General features: G+C 47.3%; 1 protein-coding gene across 1 annotated transcript in view; it reads right to left on the reverse strand.

Moving 5' to 3' along the window:
• KAT2B (lysine acetyltransferase 2B) overlaps positions 1–15,193 on the reverse strand; it is a 102,068-nt gene extending 86,875 nt beyond the window's left edge. Inside the window, exon 1 of the mRNA XM_059390863.1 lies at positions 14,772–15,193. Coding sequence (XP_059246846.1) covers positions 14,772–15,074 — 303 coding nt within the window. The 5' untranslated portion in view covers positions 15,075–15,193. The remainder of the gene's footprint in view (positions 1–14,771) is intronic.
• Positions 15,194–15,464: the final 271 nt, after the last annotated feature.

Below are 15,464 nucleotides of genomic sequence, written 5' to 3' on the forward strand. Positions count from 1 at the left end.
TATATATATATATATATATATATATATATATATATATATCTTTATCTTTTAATCCTATTTTCAAACAACAACACCTGAAGTCCTGAAAGCAGTTGTGATCCCAATAAATTTGGAAGCCAACTGCTTTCGAAGCAATTTGGATAATGCTCTTGGGATTTGGAGCTGGGCTTCTCAAACTTTAATCTGCTCCTGAATCACCCAGGAAATCTTAAAATTCAGATTCAGATTCAGTAAGTCTGAGGTGCAGCCCAAGATCCTGCTTTTCTTAAAAAGTTCCCAGGTGAGGACCCCACGTGGAGAAGCAAAGACCTGAAAGAAGAAAGTGGTCTGAGGGAAGTGCTGACACCTTCCTCTTTTCCCAAGATGAGCTTCAGTTTTCCATATTCAGTTTAAATGTAAATGGCTAGCTAATCCTTTCTGGGACAGAAATTCTTTCTCCACCGTGAAAATCCTTCCAGTTCACACAGTTGTACCTTCTTTCTCTAGCTAATCCTTTCTGGGACAGAAATTCTTTCTCCACCGTGAAAATCCTTCCAGTTCACACAGTTGTACCTGGAAATCCAGGAGACACCATAAAGCTAGGACTTGAAACTGGGATTTTAAAAAACTGGATACTTTTTTTTTTTTTAAGATTTTTATTTTTAAGTAATCTCTGTACCCAACGTGGGGCTCGAACTCACCACAAGATCAAGAGTGGCATGCTCCACCGAGCCAGACAGGTGCCCCCAAAATCTGGGTACTCTTGGTGTAAGAGAAAAGGAGAAGGTGGGAGTGGGTGTGGGAGACTTTCCTCAGGAGATATATTTGCCCGGAATTGAAAGTAAAAACAGAAGTGGAAGGGGAGAAAAGATAACCAGCGTGCTAATTCAGGCAGAAACGTCTCTGAACACCTTAATGAACAGTGCCATTTTGGTCTGGGAAGTCACGAGAACACAAAGCAAATACTGCAAAGTGGTCAAGGATACAGAAGGAGAATGGAAACTATGCCATGAGAAAATGACCCAGGTATTAACACTCTATTTAAACGCTCATCTTCCAAGCTCTCCAAGACGACTCCAACATCCTATCAACAGAAAACCTTCCTGACTTCACTGTCTGGAAGGAATCCTAGGCCTGGGCTGGAGCTCAATCACAAACTGCCCTCCTTATGCTAAATAATCAGGTCTGAATGAATGAAAGGCCCAACCTTTAGGCATTATCTAAAGAGCTGCTAAATGACTCCAGCATTATTAAATGGCCTAGGGATGGGCCAGACCCTGCACCACAACTAAGTCACGCCTCTACGACCAACCCAAGCACGCCTCTCCCCTGGAAGGGCCTCAAGAGGCCCTGAATGACACCAAGGCCAAGAAACTGGTGCCCCAGAACCCTAAACCCAGGCAATCCCTGAGTCTCTTCTTGCCAGCACAGATAGCTCAGTCCTCACCAGTGGAAAGACTTGTTAAACTGCTTGGCTGACATGGAGCAGGCCGGACAGCCGGCTGACGGACAGAATTTTTCACTCCAAGCCTGTTGTTCAGGCACCAGGTCAGCGGGATGAGCAAAACAAACAGCGCCACATATGCTGCTTCTCTGGACAGCTCACACTCTCATGGTATACCCAGCATCATTCGGGCTGAGGCTCGGCAACCCCACACAACCAGCCCAACCTGCAAACCAAAACTTCCAGGCTGCGTCCCCAACTTTCCACACCCTTCATCTCTGCCCAGGAAGTCAGTGTCAGGCTAACCCTCAACCCCAACACCTCTTTTCAATTAGCCTATCCCCTTCAGTGCCATCCACCTTTCTCCCAGTTCCTGAGGCTCAGTACATCTGCATTCACTGCCCTCACCCAAGGCTATCTGACTCTTCTTTCCAAGTCTCTCCCAGATTGACATCTTCTCCATTCTCACTGGCAGGGCCCTGGGTCAGGCCTTCGACAGCCGCCGGTCAGAAAAAACAGCTTCCTTCTCACTTTGAATACATCCCCACTCTCGCTCCATCTAAAATGCATGGAACCCATCACTCTACTCTAAAATGCCATCTAACAACGTCCAGCATTCCTGCCTAATACTTCCCAAGGCAATTATAGCCAACACCATCTTATTCCCTCCCCCACAATAACTCCACAGGACAAGTAATTCAATGCTTACATTAGGGGTGTGGCTTGCCTGAGTTACCCCAGCTGGCAAAGAAGCAGAGAGCCAAAACCAAAACCTAGAACATCTCGCTGGCACTCTCAAATATCTTGGGGTTCCTCCTTCTTAAAGTGCAAAGACTCGCTACTATTAAATGAATTCAGTCCAAAATTTTCTACTTGAAATTCAAGACTTTCTATCAGCTGGTTTCTTCTTTACCCAGACAGAGGTTCCTTCCCACCCCCACCCCCAACAATCCCTGTGTACTTGTTTTTCCTTTTTCTTTGATTTGGCTGATCTCTTTATTAAGACCAGTAGTTACCATTTAGCTCTGCTTTTAACTGAAACGGCAGATACCATTTTTCCAGCACTTCGACTATTCCAGACACCACACTAAACTAGCTAAGTGGATTATCTCATTTTATTATCAAAACAACACTTGACTACTAAAAGACACACCTAATTTAACACATCCGGAAAAAGGACTCTTGATGCTTGCCCACTTCTAGAACAGCTGTGCTGGAGGTCCTGACCAACTTTGTAAATGGAGCTACTATCCTTTCCATTGCTCAAACTAAAATCCTAGACCTTTGGCTCCTTTCTGTCTTTTGCTTACACCACCTCCCACAACAAATCCAGTTCTGTCGCTTCTGCTATTTTCCCCCTCCACTACCATCACCCTCGTGCAAGCCTCCATCCGCCGTCTACCCTGCTGCCATCTATACTGCCGTAACTTCAATTGGATCTCCTTCTCTTGCACACTTGACTCTCCTCAAAGCAGCCAAAGGGGATGCTTTAAGACCCAAATCTTTTCCAAATCCATCTGAAACAGCCCAGATGCCCAACAGCAGGTGAAGAGACAAACAAACCAGTACATCCGTACAGTGCAGTACCTCAGCAATAAAAGGAAATTAACCACTAAGGCATGCAGCATGGATGAATCTCAGACCACACTGAATGGAAGAACAGTGTGTAGTGTGTGGCATCATTTACGTGAAATTCTAGAGTATCGAAACTCATATATGGTGACACAAAGCAGATTAGTGGTTACTTCTAATTGAGAGGCATTTGAACAGCAAGGGGCAAAAGGAAACTTTCTATGGTGATTAAAATGCTCTGGGTCTTGATATGCATTCGGTAAAAACGAACAGAACTAGAAATCAAATCATTTCACCGTGTGAAAATTACACATACTCAGCCATCTAGCCCCATTTACCTCTCCCTTCATCTCCTGCGCTCCTCCCCTTGCCCCCATCTAGCCACAAGGGACACCTGGCCACCCTTGAGTATGCTAAGCCATTTCTACCCCCAAGTCTTTGCATTCCCCACCTGGCACCCTCTGCACACACATACAAATACATACACACACACACCCAATGGCTGGCTTTTTGTTATCATTCAGGCCTCAGACCAGGTCCCATCCACAGAGACACCTTTCTGGGCATGTATTGGAAGAACTCCCCAGGCACTCTCATTTACTTCTCTGTTTTCATTCTCTGTGTGGCATGTGGCACTTACTACTTTCTGTTATTTTCTTGTTTACTGTCTGCTTCTGCTACCAGAAGCAAGCTATGCAAGAGTAAAAACCCATCTGTTACTGTATCCCCAGCATCTAAATCAATGCCTGGCTCATGATACATGATATAACAGTTTGTTGAATGAATGGGTGAAGTTGACAATATCACGCTCTCCATTTTACAGCTACGAAATCTGAGGCTTGTAAAGGGTAAGTCATCTCCCCGTGCTCACACAGCGAGGAAGCAGCACATCAGTATTCAAACCCAGGCAGTCAGTTCTCTGGGTCCACGCTCCAAACCACTCTGATGTCTTGCTCCCTTCACTTCTGCTTCTCTGCAGTTTTACACCATTTGCTCCACTTGGGCTGAGCCTCTCTCCTACACCTCTACCTGCCCCGACTGATAAGGGGTTTTCTCTGTGTTGACTTCATGTTTGATCATTCGCTTAAATTTTTCTTTCCCTCTAGACCTGTCTCCCCAGGAAGATGAGGGGATCCTTGTGGCTTTCACTTCCTTTTGTCACTCACCACCCACCAGGGCAGAGCCTGGGCACAGGTACCTAACGAATACTCATGCTCCTGTGGAGGTGGGGTGAGTCAGGTAGTCCTGCGGGTATGTGCAAATCCTGGGTTACATGACTCACTTTGCTATTTCAAAGTAATGCTGACCTTGGCTTCCTTGGCATTCTGCCATCCAGTTTCAACACCAGCTTGTTAGAGCTAATGCAAATTAGAGCTGCCACCATCAGTCACTATGATACTACTCAGATCTCATCCCTGTACTTCTGGAATCTCCGGCATACCACAGAAGCCTCGTGGAAGGCTGCACAGGCTGACAGCATGCAATGATGGGGGCTTTCTAGGAGGGTGGAGAACTAATGGAAGCAACCCCATGTGTCCTGCCCCGAAGTCACTGAAGAGATTACTCAAAGCCTCCTCCTAAGGTCGGGTGGCATATCATTCCAAATGGATCATTACAGACATTATTCACACTTCTTTGCGAAATACATGCATTCATCTCCTGATTAAAAAAATAATAAGCCCTCTGTCTGGGTATCTGGGTAAAGAGAGAAGAACATATTAAAGAAAGCCCATGGTAACCTTTAGTTTAAGTGGGCAGGAAACCAACAAAAAATATAAATAGCAGTTAGCAAACATGTCTTTGTAAATGATTTTTTTTCTAGTTCACTAACACCATATAGGCTTTTAGAATATATGGTATGGCTTTTTTCTTACTTCATAGGTTTTTGGGATTTGGTTTTTTTAAGATTTGTTTATTTAGGGGCACCTGGCTTGCTCAGTCATTAAACATCTGCCTTTGGCTCAGGTCATGTTCCCAGGGTCCTGGGATCGAGCCCACCATCCGGCTCACTGCTCAGCGGAAAGCCAGCTTCTCCCTCATCCACTCCCACTGCCTGTGTTCCCTTTCTCGCTGTGCCTCCCTCCGTCAAATAAATAAATAAGATATTTTTTAATTTAATCTTTTTTTAAAAAAAAGAAGAAGATTTTGCTTATTTACTTGAGAGAGTGAGGAGTGAGAGCACTCGAGCACAAGCAGGGAAGGAGCAGGGGAAGAGGGAGAAACAGACTCCCCACTGAGCAGGGAGCCCAATGTGGGCTCAATCCTGATGGGGACAACAGATAGGATCATGACTGAGCCGGAAGCAGACATTTAACCAACTCAGCCACCCAGGCACCCCTCACTTCGTATGTTTTAACTCTGCTCGTCTCACAACACAACTCCCATGTAAGAATTTACTTCCAATTTGCAGAAGAAGAAATGGTGGTCAGAGAAGCTCACATCCTTCACTCAAGAGAAGGATCAAAGTAGGTGTGATGACTCCCCTTGCTCCATCTTGTCGAAATCCAGGCCATCAAACAAGTGCTGAAGGTCACCAGGTCTGTTGTAAGCTCAAAGGGAACTGCACTTAGCTCTGTAGGTAGAGTCAGAAGATGCTGTTCCAGCTCCAGACAGGGTGTGGGGGGTTGCCCTGCTCCTGGGACCACGTGGCTTTGGGCACATTACTAAACCTCTCTGAACCTCAGTTACTTTGTTTCTACAACACAATTTCCTCTCTTCCAATATCACAAAGCCTGTGAATATGAAATTATCCATTTATTCAACAAATATGTATTGAGTCCTACTATGTGCAAAGCACAGTCAGCGGACCTGGGACAGGAAGTAAACCAAAGTCCCTAGTGTCCCAAAGGAAACAATATGATTTCGCGTGCGCGCGCGTGCACGCGCGTGTGAGTGTGTGTGTGTGTGTGTATGATTTCCAAGTGTTGAAAAACGCAGTAAAGGAAAACAAATCAGGTAAACTTAAAGAGTGATGGGGAGCTGCTTTTTCTGAGAGGGGGTAGTCAGGAAAGCTTCTCTGAAAAGTTGGTATTTGAGAGCAGACCAGAACGAGGCTTGACAATAAGCCACACCAATGTGGAGAAGAAGCGTGTGCAGTGCAGGGGATATCAGCATATATAACTGAGTGTTAGAGATGAGAGCAATTCAATATTATACAGATTCAAGGGGCATCTGAGTGGCTCAGTCAGTTAAGCATCTGACTCTTGGTTTTGGCCCATATCATGATCTCAGGGTCCACAATGAGCTCCCCGCTCAGCAGAGTCTGCTTGAGATTCTCTCTCTCCCTCTTTTTTTTTTTTTTATTTTTTTTAAAAGATTTTATTTATTTATTTGACAGAGAGAGATCACAAGTAGGCAGAGAGGCAGGCAGAGAGAGAGAGAGAGAGAGGAAGCAGGCTCTCTGCTGAGCAGAGAGCCCGATGTGGGGCTCGATTCCAGGACTCTGGGATCATGACCTGAGCCGAAGGCAGAGGCTTTAACCCACTGAGCCACCCAGGCACCCTCTCTCTCTCCCTCTTCCTCTCCCTCTTCCCCCACCCCTCCCCCTTGTGTGTGCACTCACTTGCTCTAAAAAAATAAATCTTTAAAAATATAGAAAGATTCAATTCTATTTCAATTGTGATGGAAAGTTAATTGTCATAAGGAATTTAGACAAGAGCTACCTAAGCAGAAATTTAAAGCAGCCCACGGTAATAAATGTAGAATAAATGGCAAGATAATGTAACATGTCCACGTACATGCACACACAAATTAAAAAGACAAAAATCCTGTTGTGTTAAATACATCAACTACAGAACAGATTACTTCATAAGTGGACAGTCCATATGATTCCGTTAAACAGTAAGTTTACATATTTCACAGGAGTTTTCAAAGAAGAGCTGTTATGCCAAAATTATGTTTTGAGTAAAAGAGTACATCTGTGTTCCTCACTGCCACTCCTGAAAAGAGATGGCTTCACAGGTCCGGGTACTGGGGATGTGAGGGGAAAGGGGGTGAAGGAAAATGCTCTCTTTCCTGCATCTCCATCCCATAGGCCAACACACAACACAACACAGAGATGTCAATGCCTACCAGAGTGTTAGGTGCTGGGCTGTAGCCAACCCTCTAGAAACTCTGCGACAGCTCCCAACACATATGGTTCTGCATGGCTTGCAGGATACGACAGATAATTCTAGACATCTTCCAGAACCAAGGCTGTCTGTGGCTGTGGGACAGCAGGGCTCCACACGTAGATTTACGAGTAAGGACTCACCAATACAGATTCCAGAGGCAAAGGAACTTTTCAGACTGGGCATTCCACCAGCTGTGACATCACAGGCCCCCAGCACCCACCTCCCTAGCCTTCTGCCCCTCCTCCGTCCCAGTGCTTATCTACAGCCATCCTTGGTTTCTTGTCCCCATTCCTGCCCTCATGGGTTCTTCCCTGTATTCCAAGAACTTGCACATATGCTAAATTCTAAAATATCAAATTCCCATCTTCTCCTTCAAAGATTTAATTAAAGTTCATTTTAGGAAGTTGTCCACATCCTAAGACTTCATTCCTGAAAATGGTTGGCGACTTTTAAACTCGTTTTTACATTAAGAACATGTCTTTACAAATTACTCTATGCAGTAACAGGGATGCAGCTCACAGACGCCATGTGAGTGACAAAAGCCAGATGCAAAAGAAGTCAGACCACATGATTCCATTTACGTCAAATTTCAGAAAAGCAAAAGTGATCTCTAATAATAACGAATAAGGGTTACCAGAGGTGAGAGGAGACAGCAGGGGGCCTGAGAGGTGCTGGAAATGCTCGACAGCTTTCTCTGAGTGGCAGCTGCATGGCCACGTGCCTATGTGAAAATTCACCAAGCTATATGCTTATGATATGAGCACGTTACTGTCTGCATAATAAAATGAAGGAAAAAATGACTTTCCTTCAAATTGCACTATAATAGTGCTTTGGTACAGTCTCCCACGGAGCTGTTTTGGGACTTCTAGAAGTCCAAGAAAGCCAATTCCATACCTCTCTGGTACATCTAGCACCTTCCACAGCCTGGGTAGCCACCACTTTCATCTTCCTTCAATGAGGAATTCTAATGGGCCAGCACAGTGACCATTCTTGATTGTCAGCTTTAAAACAATCAAGGGCATGCATCTGTCTGCCCTAGGCCAGTAATAAAAAACGCTTATTTTGTCTGCTTTATGGCCTGCACAGTTTCAATGAACTAGAAAAGCCTTTGAACATACCTCGCAAAAAGACTAACAATAAAAGTCAAATGACAACCATGGAACGCCTGAACCGAAATCCTCTTTGTAAACCACTGAGAAGACCATCCCCTTCACCCCATGTGCAAGTTTGGAATGGGGATGCAATAATCGTGCACTGGATAGAAAATCGACTACGTGGCCCAGCTCTTCCCTGAGCAACCACTGCCCTTGAGGAAGCTGCTTAACCTCTTTGGGTCTTGGTTCCCTGCTAGTAAAATGACCTTCCTTACCTTCCTCTTGCCCCAGGTAGAAGAATCAAATGACACAAGGCACATAACACTGTGGCAAAACACCATCAACAAAACAGCTGATACCCGTGAAAAGTTTCCAAAAGCAAACTAAAACTAACGTAGGTGGGCTACCTGTATTCCTAGAACTCTCCCATACGCTAACCCACTCCATCCTCACAGTAAGTGGATGAGGCGGGCCCCGACTCCGACCTCACTTGCCGGACACTGTTTCGTGGCTGCCCGAAGGCACCTAGCACAGAGGGAGAAGGAGGAGGATTCTCCCAGTATGCTCAGGTAGCTGGCCAGTCAGCCCGCCTCCAGTGCTGCCACAGGTGCTTTGAGTTTGAATCAGATTAGGAGGAGGAAACCATTAAAAGTAAGAAACGGTTGACAAGCATTCCTAAATAACAACCTTCCTCTGCTGGAGCAGGGAGCGAACTAAATCAGAAGGCACTGAGCCTTGGAAATCCGAGTTTTATTGGCACTGCACAGAGTATCCAAATCTTTTATCTGAGAAGCAGATGTTCTGATCGTTCCAAGTTACCTCACATGAAACTGGGTATTTTACCCTCAATACTCCTTTATGATAGGTTAGACCTGGGGATTTACCTGACAGAAATAGAATTAAGTCCTACCTATGTGGACAGGTAATCAGGTTTAGACCTGCTCAGTGTTAAAAAAAAAAAAAAAAAGAGACAAAATAATCCACCCCCAAAAAATCAAAATCAAAACAACACACCAGCACTGCATCACCAAACGCTATTTGCAAGCACATGCTTCCGAAAACAAAACACTCCTCAGCAGATTTTTGTTCTCTTTTGCCCTGTAAACTACTTTCTCAATTACATAAAGCTGCAAATCGCAATCTGAAGGCTTTGCAGGCTTGAATTTCCATCTTCCCTGAAAGTTTATGAGGAAACAATTTAATTTGGTCATCTTTCTCTCCGGCTGTTTGTATTGCTCCTGCCAAATATTTTTCCTATGTGTGCCTGGCTCCACAATACCACAGCCTCTTCCAGAAGTCACCACACGTGAAATAGCTGTATGCTATAGATTTTTGTGGCTGAAGACCACTCTTTTAAAAACGTTGCATCTAAAAACCAAAACCAAAACAAAACAAAAAACCAAAAAAAAAAAAAATATTGTATCTACACCCCTCCCTGTTTTGTGCTTTGCTGTAATCATACAGCATACATACTTACAAGTCTCCAAAAAGGTATTTTTAATTTGGTTTCTGCTTGCAAGCTGTGAATTGATACAAAGTATCATCTTAAAGAGGTGCCCAGGACAGAGGAAAGTTTTTAGGGAGACAGAAGAGTTGTAAGGCTAAACTGTAGTGATGGACACATAACTATGTACTTTAACTCAAAAGCATCTGACTGCACACTTACAGCTGGTGACTTTTATGATCTATAAATTATACCACAGTAAAGCTGTTTAGAAATATGCCCCAGGATTCACAAAGTGACATTTTTCAGGTTTCAAGTGTTATGCAAATTAACCTTAAAAGCATTACTTTTTCCTATGTTGCAAATGTATTCACGGTATTATGGGTCAATACAGTTTTCCTCTAAAACAGGTTTTCTCAACTCTAGCACTACTGTCACTTGGGGCCAGATAACTGTTGCGCAGTCTGGCCTGTGCAGAGTGGGATACTTAGTAACATCCTGGGCCTCTATTCACTACTTGCCAGTAACACTCCTTCACCCACGTTGACAATGACCAAAAATGCCCCCGGACATCACCAAATATCTCCTGGGGAGTTGGGGATAAAAATAGCTTCTGGGTAAGATCCACTGCTCAAGATTTTGACAGTTGAAAAAGAAATTTGCTCTCTGGAGGAATGACTGACAAATACAACGGTGTTGTGGGCTCTCCACGGTTTTAAGGCTTGCTCTAGTGCCCCATTCACCAGCTCCTAGCTGGTAGGCAGGTAATTTTTCTCTGCCTCTGTCCTCTGCATATTCTACAATCAGTGTTACTTTTAGATTATAAACCATTATTTTTTTTTAAGTGAAGCCTAATTTTATAGCCCGTGTCACACTTCAAGTATGGCATTCAGCCCAGAATCAAAGCAACTAGGTTCTCCATCAATGCTCTGTGGCCACTGACTGACAGACAATGCAGCAATTCCACTTACCCAGCATCAATCCAACACTTTTAGGTTCCAGGAACTTTGGAGGACCCTTTCTCTTTTAACTTCAAGGTTGAAGTTATAGTCTCCATTTTATAGAGGAAGTCATCAAGGCTCAGGGAAAAACTGAATGACTTGACCCAGCCTCACACAGTGGCAGAGCTGAGATCTGAGATTCTCTAAATCCTACGTTCCTTCCTGACTTCTACATTAGCAGTGTATTCCCCACTCTGGACTGCCGTAGGGGCTTACCATGGGCCAGACAAAGCTGGATGCCTCATACATATTAGCCCAGTTTAAATCCTCCCTGTTATGCAATGAGACAGTAGTATTATTCCTACTTTACACACAAGGAAATGGAGGCTGAGGCAAAGTTACTGTCCAAGGTCACACTGCTGGACATCCTGAAATCTAAACACAGAAGCACATGCTCTTGGTTACTATACCCTAGTACTTCCTTTCAGGTATAAATGGCCTATTTCATTAGGAAGAGTCAGTGGGGTTTTTTAGTAGATAAATTATACTTAAATTCAAGGAGACTAAGATTTGGCCTACCCATCCATTTACTTGGGTTTTTTCTGTAACACTAAAAACCCAGTCCGGTGGACCCCTGTGAGATACCTAGAAATGTATAATGTTAAAGAATTCCCTCTACCCAATTGTCAAGAAGCAGTCAGGCTAAAATTTCACTACTACTCTCCTTAAGAACTAATAATTTCCTCAGTTTCCTCTTCTCTTGTTCATTTGCCCAGTCAAGAACCACAACACTTAGAATCCTTTCAGAGACAAACACATACCAAATAATCACACACTTAAAAACTGTGATAAAAGCACTAGGAAGGAAAAATAAGCACAAGGGGGTGCCAAACAATTTACAATGGGAGGGCTGGCCAGTCAGGTAAAGGAAATTCAAGGAATGTTACATGCGCAGGAAGAGTTGGGAATTAATTTGAAAGTGAGTCAAGAAGAGCTTTTAATCCCAGTAAACAGTATGTGCAAAGGCCCTGAGGTAGAAGGGAACCATGCTCACGAAGACTGAAAAGGAGCCAGACATAATAGTGGTCAGGCAATACAGGGCACTGTGGACCACAGCAAAGGGAAATGAAGGGTCCCAAGCAGAGGTATAACATAGTTAGATCTACATTTTTAATGATTACTCTGACTGGGTCACACAGAACCAAAGGGACTCTCTGAAGCAACCTTTGCCAGAACATAGTTCAAAGAACTCTACCCTGGATCCTGCAAAACAAGTTTGTTTGTTTGTTTCTTTCTTTCTTTCTTTTTTTTTTTTTTTTCCTCTCCAGGGTGTGGCATACCACCAGAGCTGTGAACTAGCTCCCTCCTCCTTCTGTTTCATTTGTGAAGTTTAAAGGCCAGATCTTTTATCAGGTCTGGGACCTGTTTTTCTTTTAATAGCCCCCAATAAACTACTCATCTCTTTCCAGGTCCCTCCTCATTCTCTCACCTCTCTACTCCCCCCAATTTGCCAAGGGGACCATCAGTAACAAAAGGCAGAGGAATCTGTCCTTTTGGGGCTTTCTTAGGTGAAGGATAGAGACAAGCTGAGAAAGAACCACTCACACCCAACAAAGCAGTTTAATAAAGAAAAAGAAGGGGGGGAAAAAGGCAAATCAGAGAGAATGTCACTCCCCAGGTTAAAATTCCTGGATTCCACAATGCCTTCTTGGCCACACACATTGCCCCCCAACCTGGTGGCCTCTGCCAAGGCGGTATTAGCTCCTTCTGGCCCAGCTCCAAGCTTTCACAAGTGCTTTCAGTTTCTCCACTTCAAGAAGCTTCGCGTCACCCCACCCTGTGCTGCCAAGAGTCCTTAGCACCCGCTGACACTTCCTCCAGGAAGCCATTCCTACCCCACCCATGCTCCAGTCCAAGAACTGCTCTCCTCTGAGTTCTAACACCACCTTGAGAAAGCAGGTTTTTCCCCCCATCATTGTAAATGGTTCACTGCCCACCTCCCTGGGCCCGAAAACCCATACATGCCCACATGCACGCACACATACACATACACTCAGTAGCTCCAGAAAGACACATTCTGGGGGTCATAGTCCCAGCATCCAGCACAATGCCTGGCACCTAGTTGAGACCCCTCTAAATATTTAGTGAATGAATGAGCAAATGAAAACAGACACTTCCAGAGTCTCCCAGGACCAGAAAAAGAGGCCTCTGATGAGAAGTTTTCCCTTCCTGAAAGTTTGGTTGTTAATGTGAACAGGACCCCTCAAGTCACAAATGTTAGAAAAGGGCCTAATATTTCACTCCTGGAAATCTGAAAGGATCAAAAATACCAATGCAGAGCACATAACACAGGCTCATGGTTTGGGGAACCAAAACTTCAGGGAAGTTTTCAGGTATTAAGGCAATAGCAGGCAGCTGGGAAAGAAAGTGTTATTCATGGGAACCCAATAAAAAGCCAGGACAGAAAAGCTGAACTGACAGTTCCTATGTGAGCCCATTCTGGCTGCGGAACGTCAGGTCCACCAAGGACCTGAGCTTATTTTCATTTGTGGGCACAGTTCTCCCTTCTGCCCACTGCACTCCAGGTCTTGCTATTAGTCTTAATGTCTTTTTATAACCACCTCTTGGCCCATCACCCTTCTTAGAAGTATACTCCCCTCTATCTTTTTCGCAGTCCTCCATAAATACCAACCATGTATTGCTCTCAGAGGAGGGCAGTGTGCTTTCTTGACCGAATTCGAAAGGGATTATAATATACTGCCTGGGTCTGAATTAGGGACTTGCTCCTTGAAGTGTGGTTACTGGACCAGCATCACATCTGCTGAGAGCTCATTAGAAATGCAGAATCTTGCCGGCCCCCCACCCAGGCCTATAGATTCAGAATTAGAATTTTAACAGTTCCCCCAGGTGATTCCTATGCACCTTAAAGTTTGAAAAGCACTAGAGCTAGATCCTACATTTGTCCAACAAATATTTATTAAACCCATATAGCGTTAAGTACACGGTAGGCATTCAACATATAGGTGAGGATGTGAATGGTGTGGGGAAAAGGGTAAGCACAGACTTCTCCCGAGGTTGAGAGGCTCCAGTAAATACTAAAAACAGCTTCGCTTGGAAGAGAGGTTCCAGCAGGATTAATAATCTTTACATTAAAATTCAGAAGTGGCCCCTGGAGCTTAGTTGTGGGAATCTGGAATCTGGGAACTTGACCCTGTTTGCAGCAGGCCGGAGATACATGGGAGGTGTGTGAGTGAGTGTCTCTTCCCCGCCTCAGCCACAGGCCGCAGGAGCTGACAAGGCCAAGTCCCCGCCCCCCTCAGCTGTCACCCTGTCAAAACAAAGCCGCTGCTGACAGCGCAGGGCCAGCTTGCCCCGCGGCCTCGGCCAATCCTCTCACCCTGGGAGCACGGCGCCCACATCTGGATTTGCAGCTGAGGAGCTACGGGGGGCCGAGAGCTGGGACGCAAAGGGGATGGCAAGAAACGCGTGTCCTCAAACTGAGCAGTAGGGCCCGCCGCGCTGGGCTGTCACCTTGCCAAATCCTGTTTACACCTCGAGCAGCTGGGACAGCGTTTTAACTAAACAAGTAATAATACAATAATGACCGGGCTGTCACCGCGCGCAGCAGCGCCTCCGCCCTCAGCCCAAGGAGCCGGGAGCTCCTGGACCCTCGCCTCGGGCTGTGCCCACGTTCCCTCCCCGCGCGTTCCGCCCCTTCGAGCTCCCAAAGCGCTGGGAGTCCTGAAGCCTATTTCACTCTCACTCTTTCCACTCAGCTCCTCCCAATGGGACACGCGGAGAGGACGGGGAAAGAGGGGGCGCTCAGATACCCCAAAAGAGGTTTCCTTGGCCCTGGGGCGCTCTCCACTCAGCGCAGCTCCACTCTCTGAAAGGTGCCTCTGGCGAGCTCCTACAGAGCAACAAAGCCCCAGGGCAGCCTAGGAGCGCAGACGCAGAGGGGCAAGAATGAAAGGCTCCCGATCTCCGCGATCCCCTCCGTCCAACCCAACAGGACTCTGGTCCGAGAAGCAGCTAATTGGGCGCGGGCGACAGCAGCACTTCCGCGGTGCAGCGGCCCCAGGCGGGAGGAGGGAGGCGGGGACGGGGGCTGGAGGGGGAGGGGGCGGGGGTCCCGCAGGCAGGGCCCTAGCCCCCCTGGGCGGCCGGGGAGCGGCGAGCGAGTACCTTGCAGGCGGAGTACACTCCGAGTTTCTCCAGTTTCTTGGCCCGCGGAGCCGAGCGCAGTTGCGCCTTCTTCACCGCGATCCGGGCCGAGCCGCCGCCTCCTGGTCCTTCGGCCGTGCCCGCCGCCGCCACTGCCGTCGCCGGTCCGCAGGCGCCCGAGCCCCCGGCGGCGGCGGCGCACGGGGAGCCCTGCGGCGGCGCGGGCGGCGGCACGGGGGGCTGCGGGGGCAGCGCCCCGAGCCCGGCCCCTGCCCCGGTCCCTGCCCCGCCGCCGCCCGGCCCGGCCCCTCCAGCCTCGGACATGCCGCCCCGGAGCACGGCAGGAGGCGCCGAGTGTCAGGCGCCGCCGCCGCCGCCGCCGCCGCCAGGGTCTCCCTCTCGGGCTCTGGTCGCCGGGAGAGCGAGACCCTCCCCCCACGCCCTCCCGCCCCCCTCGCCCCCCCCCCGCCCCGCCCCCGCCCCCCCCCGCGCGCGCCGCTCGCCGGGGCTCGCTCCGGCCGCGGCCCGCGCGCTGATGGTGGCGGCGGCGGCAGCTGCTCCCCCAGGAGGGAGGGGACTAGCGGCTCCGCTGCCGCTGCCGCCGCCGCCACTGCACACGCCCTCCCCCGGTTCTCCTCCCCGGGGCTCTACTCCGCGCCCCGGCCGCGGACATATTCCTGGGGGCTGCGGACTAGGGGTGCCGGGGGGTGCCAA

The sequence above is a fragment of the Mustela nigripes genome, chromosome 2 (genome assembly GCF_022355385.1).
Source record: "Mustela nigripes isolate SB6536 chromosome 2, MUSNIG.SB6536, whole genome shotgun sequence".
In the NCBI taxonomy this organism is placed as follows: Eukaryota; Metazoa; Chordata; class Mammalia; order Carnivora; family Mustelidae; genus Mustela; species Mustela nigripes.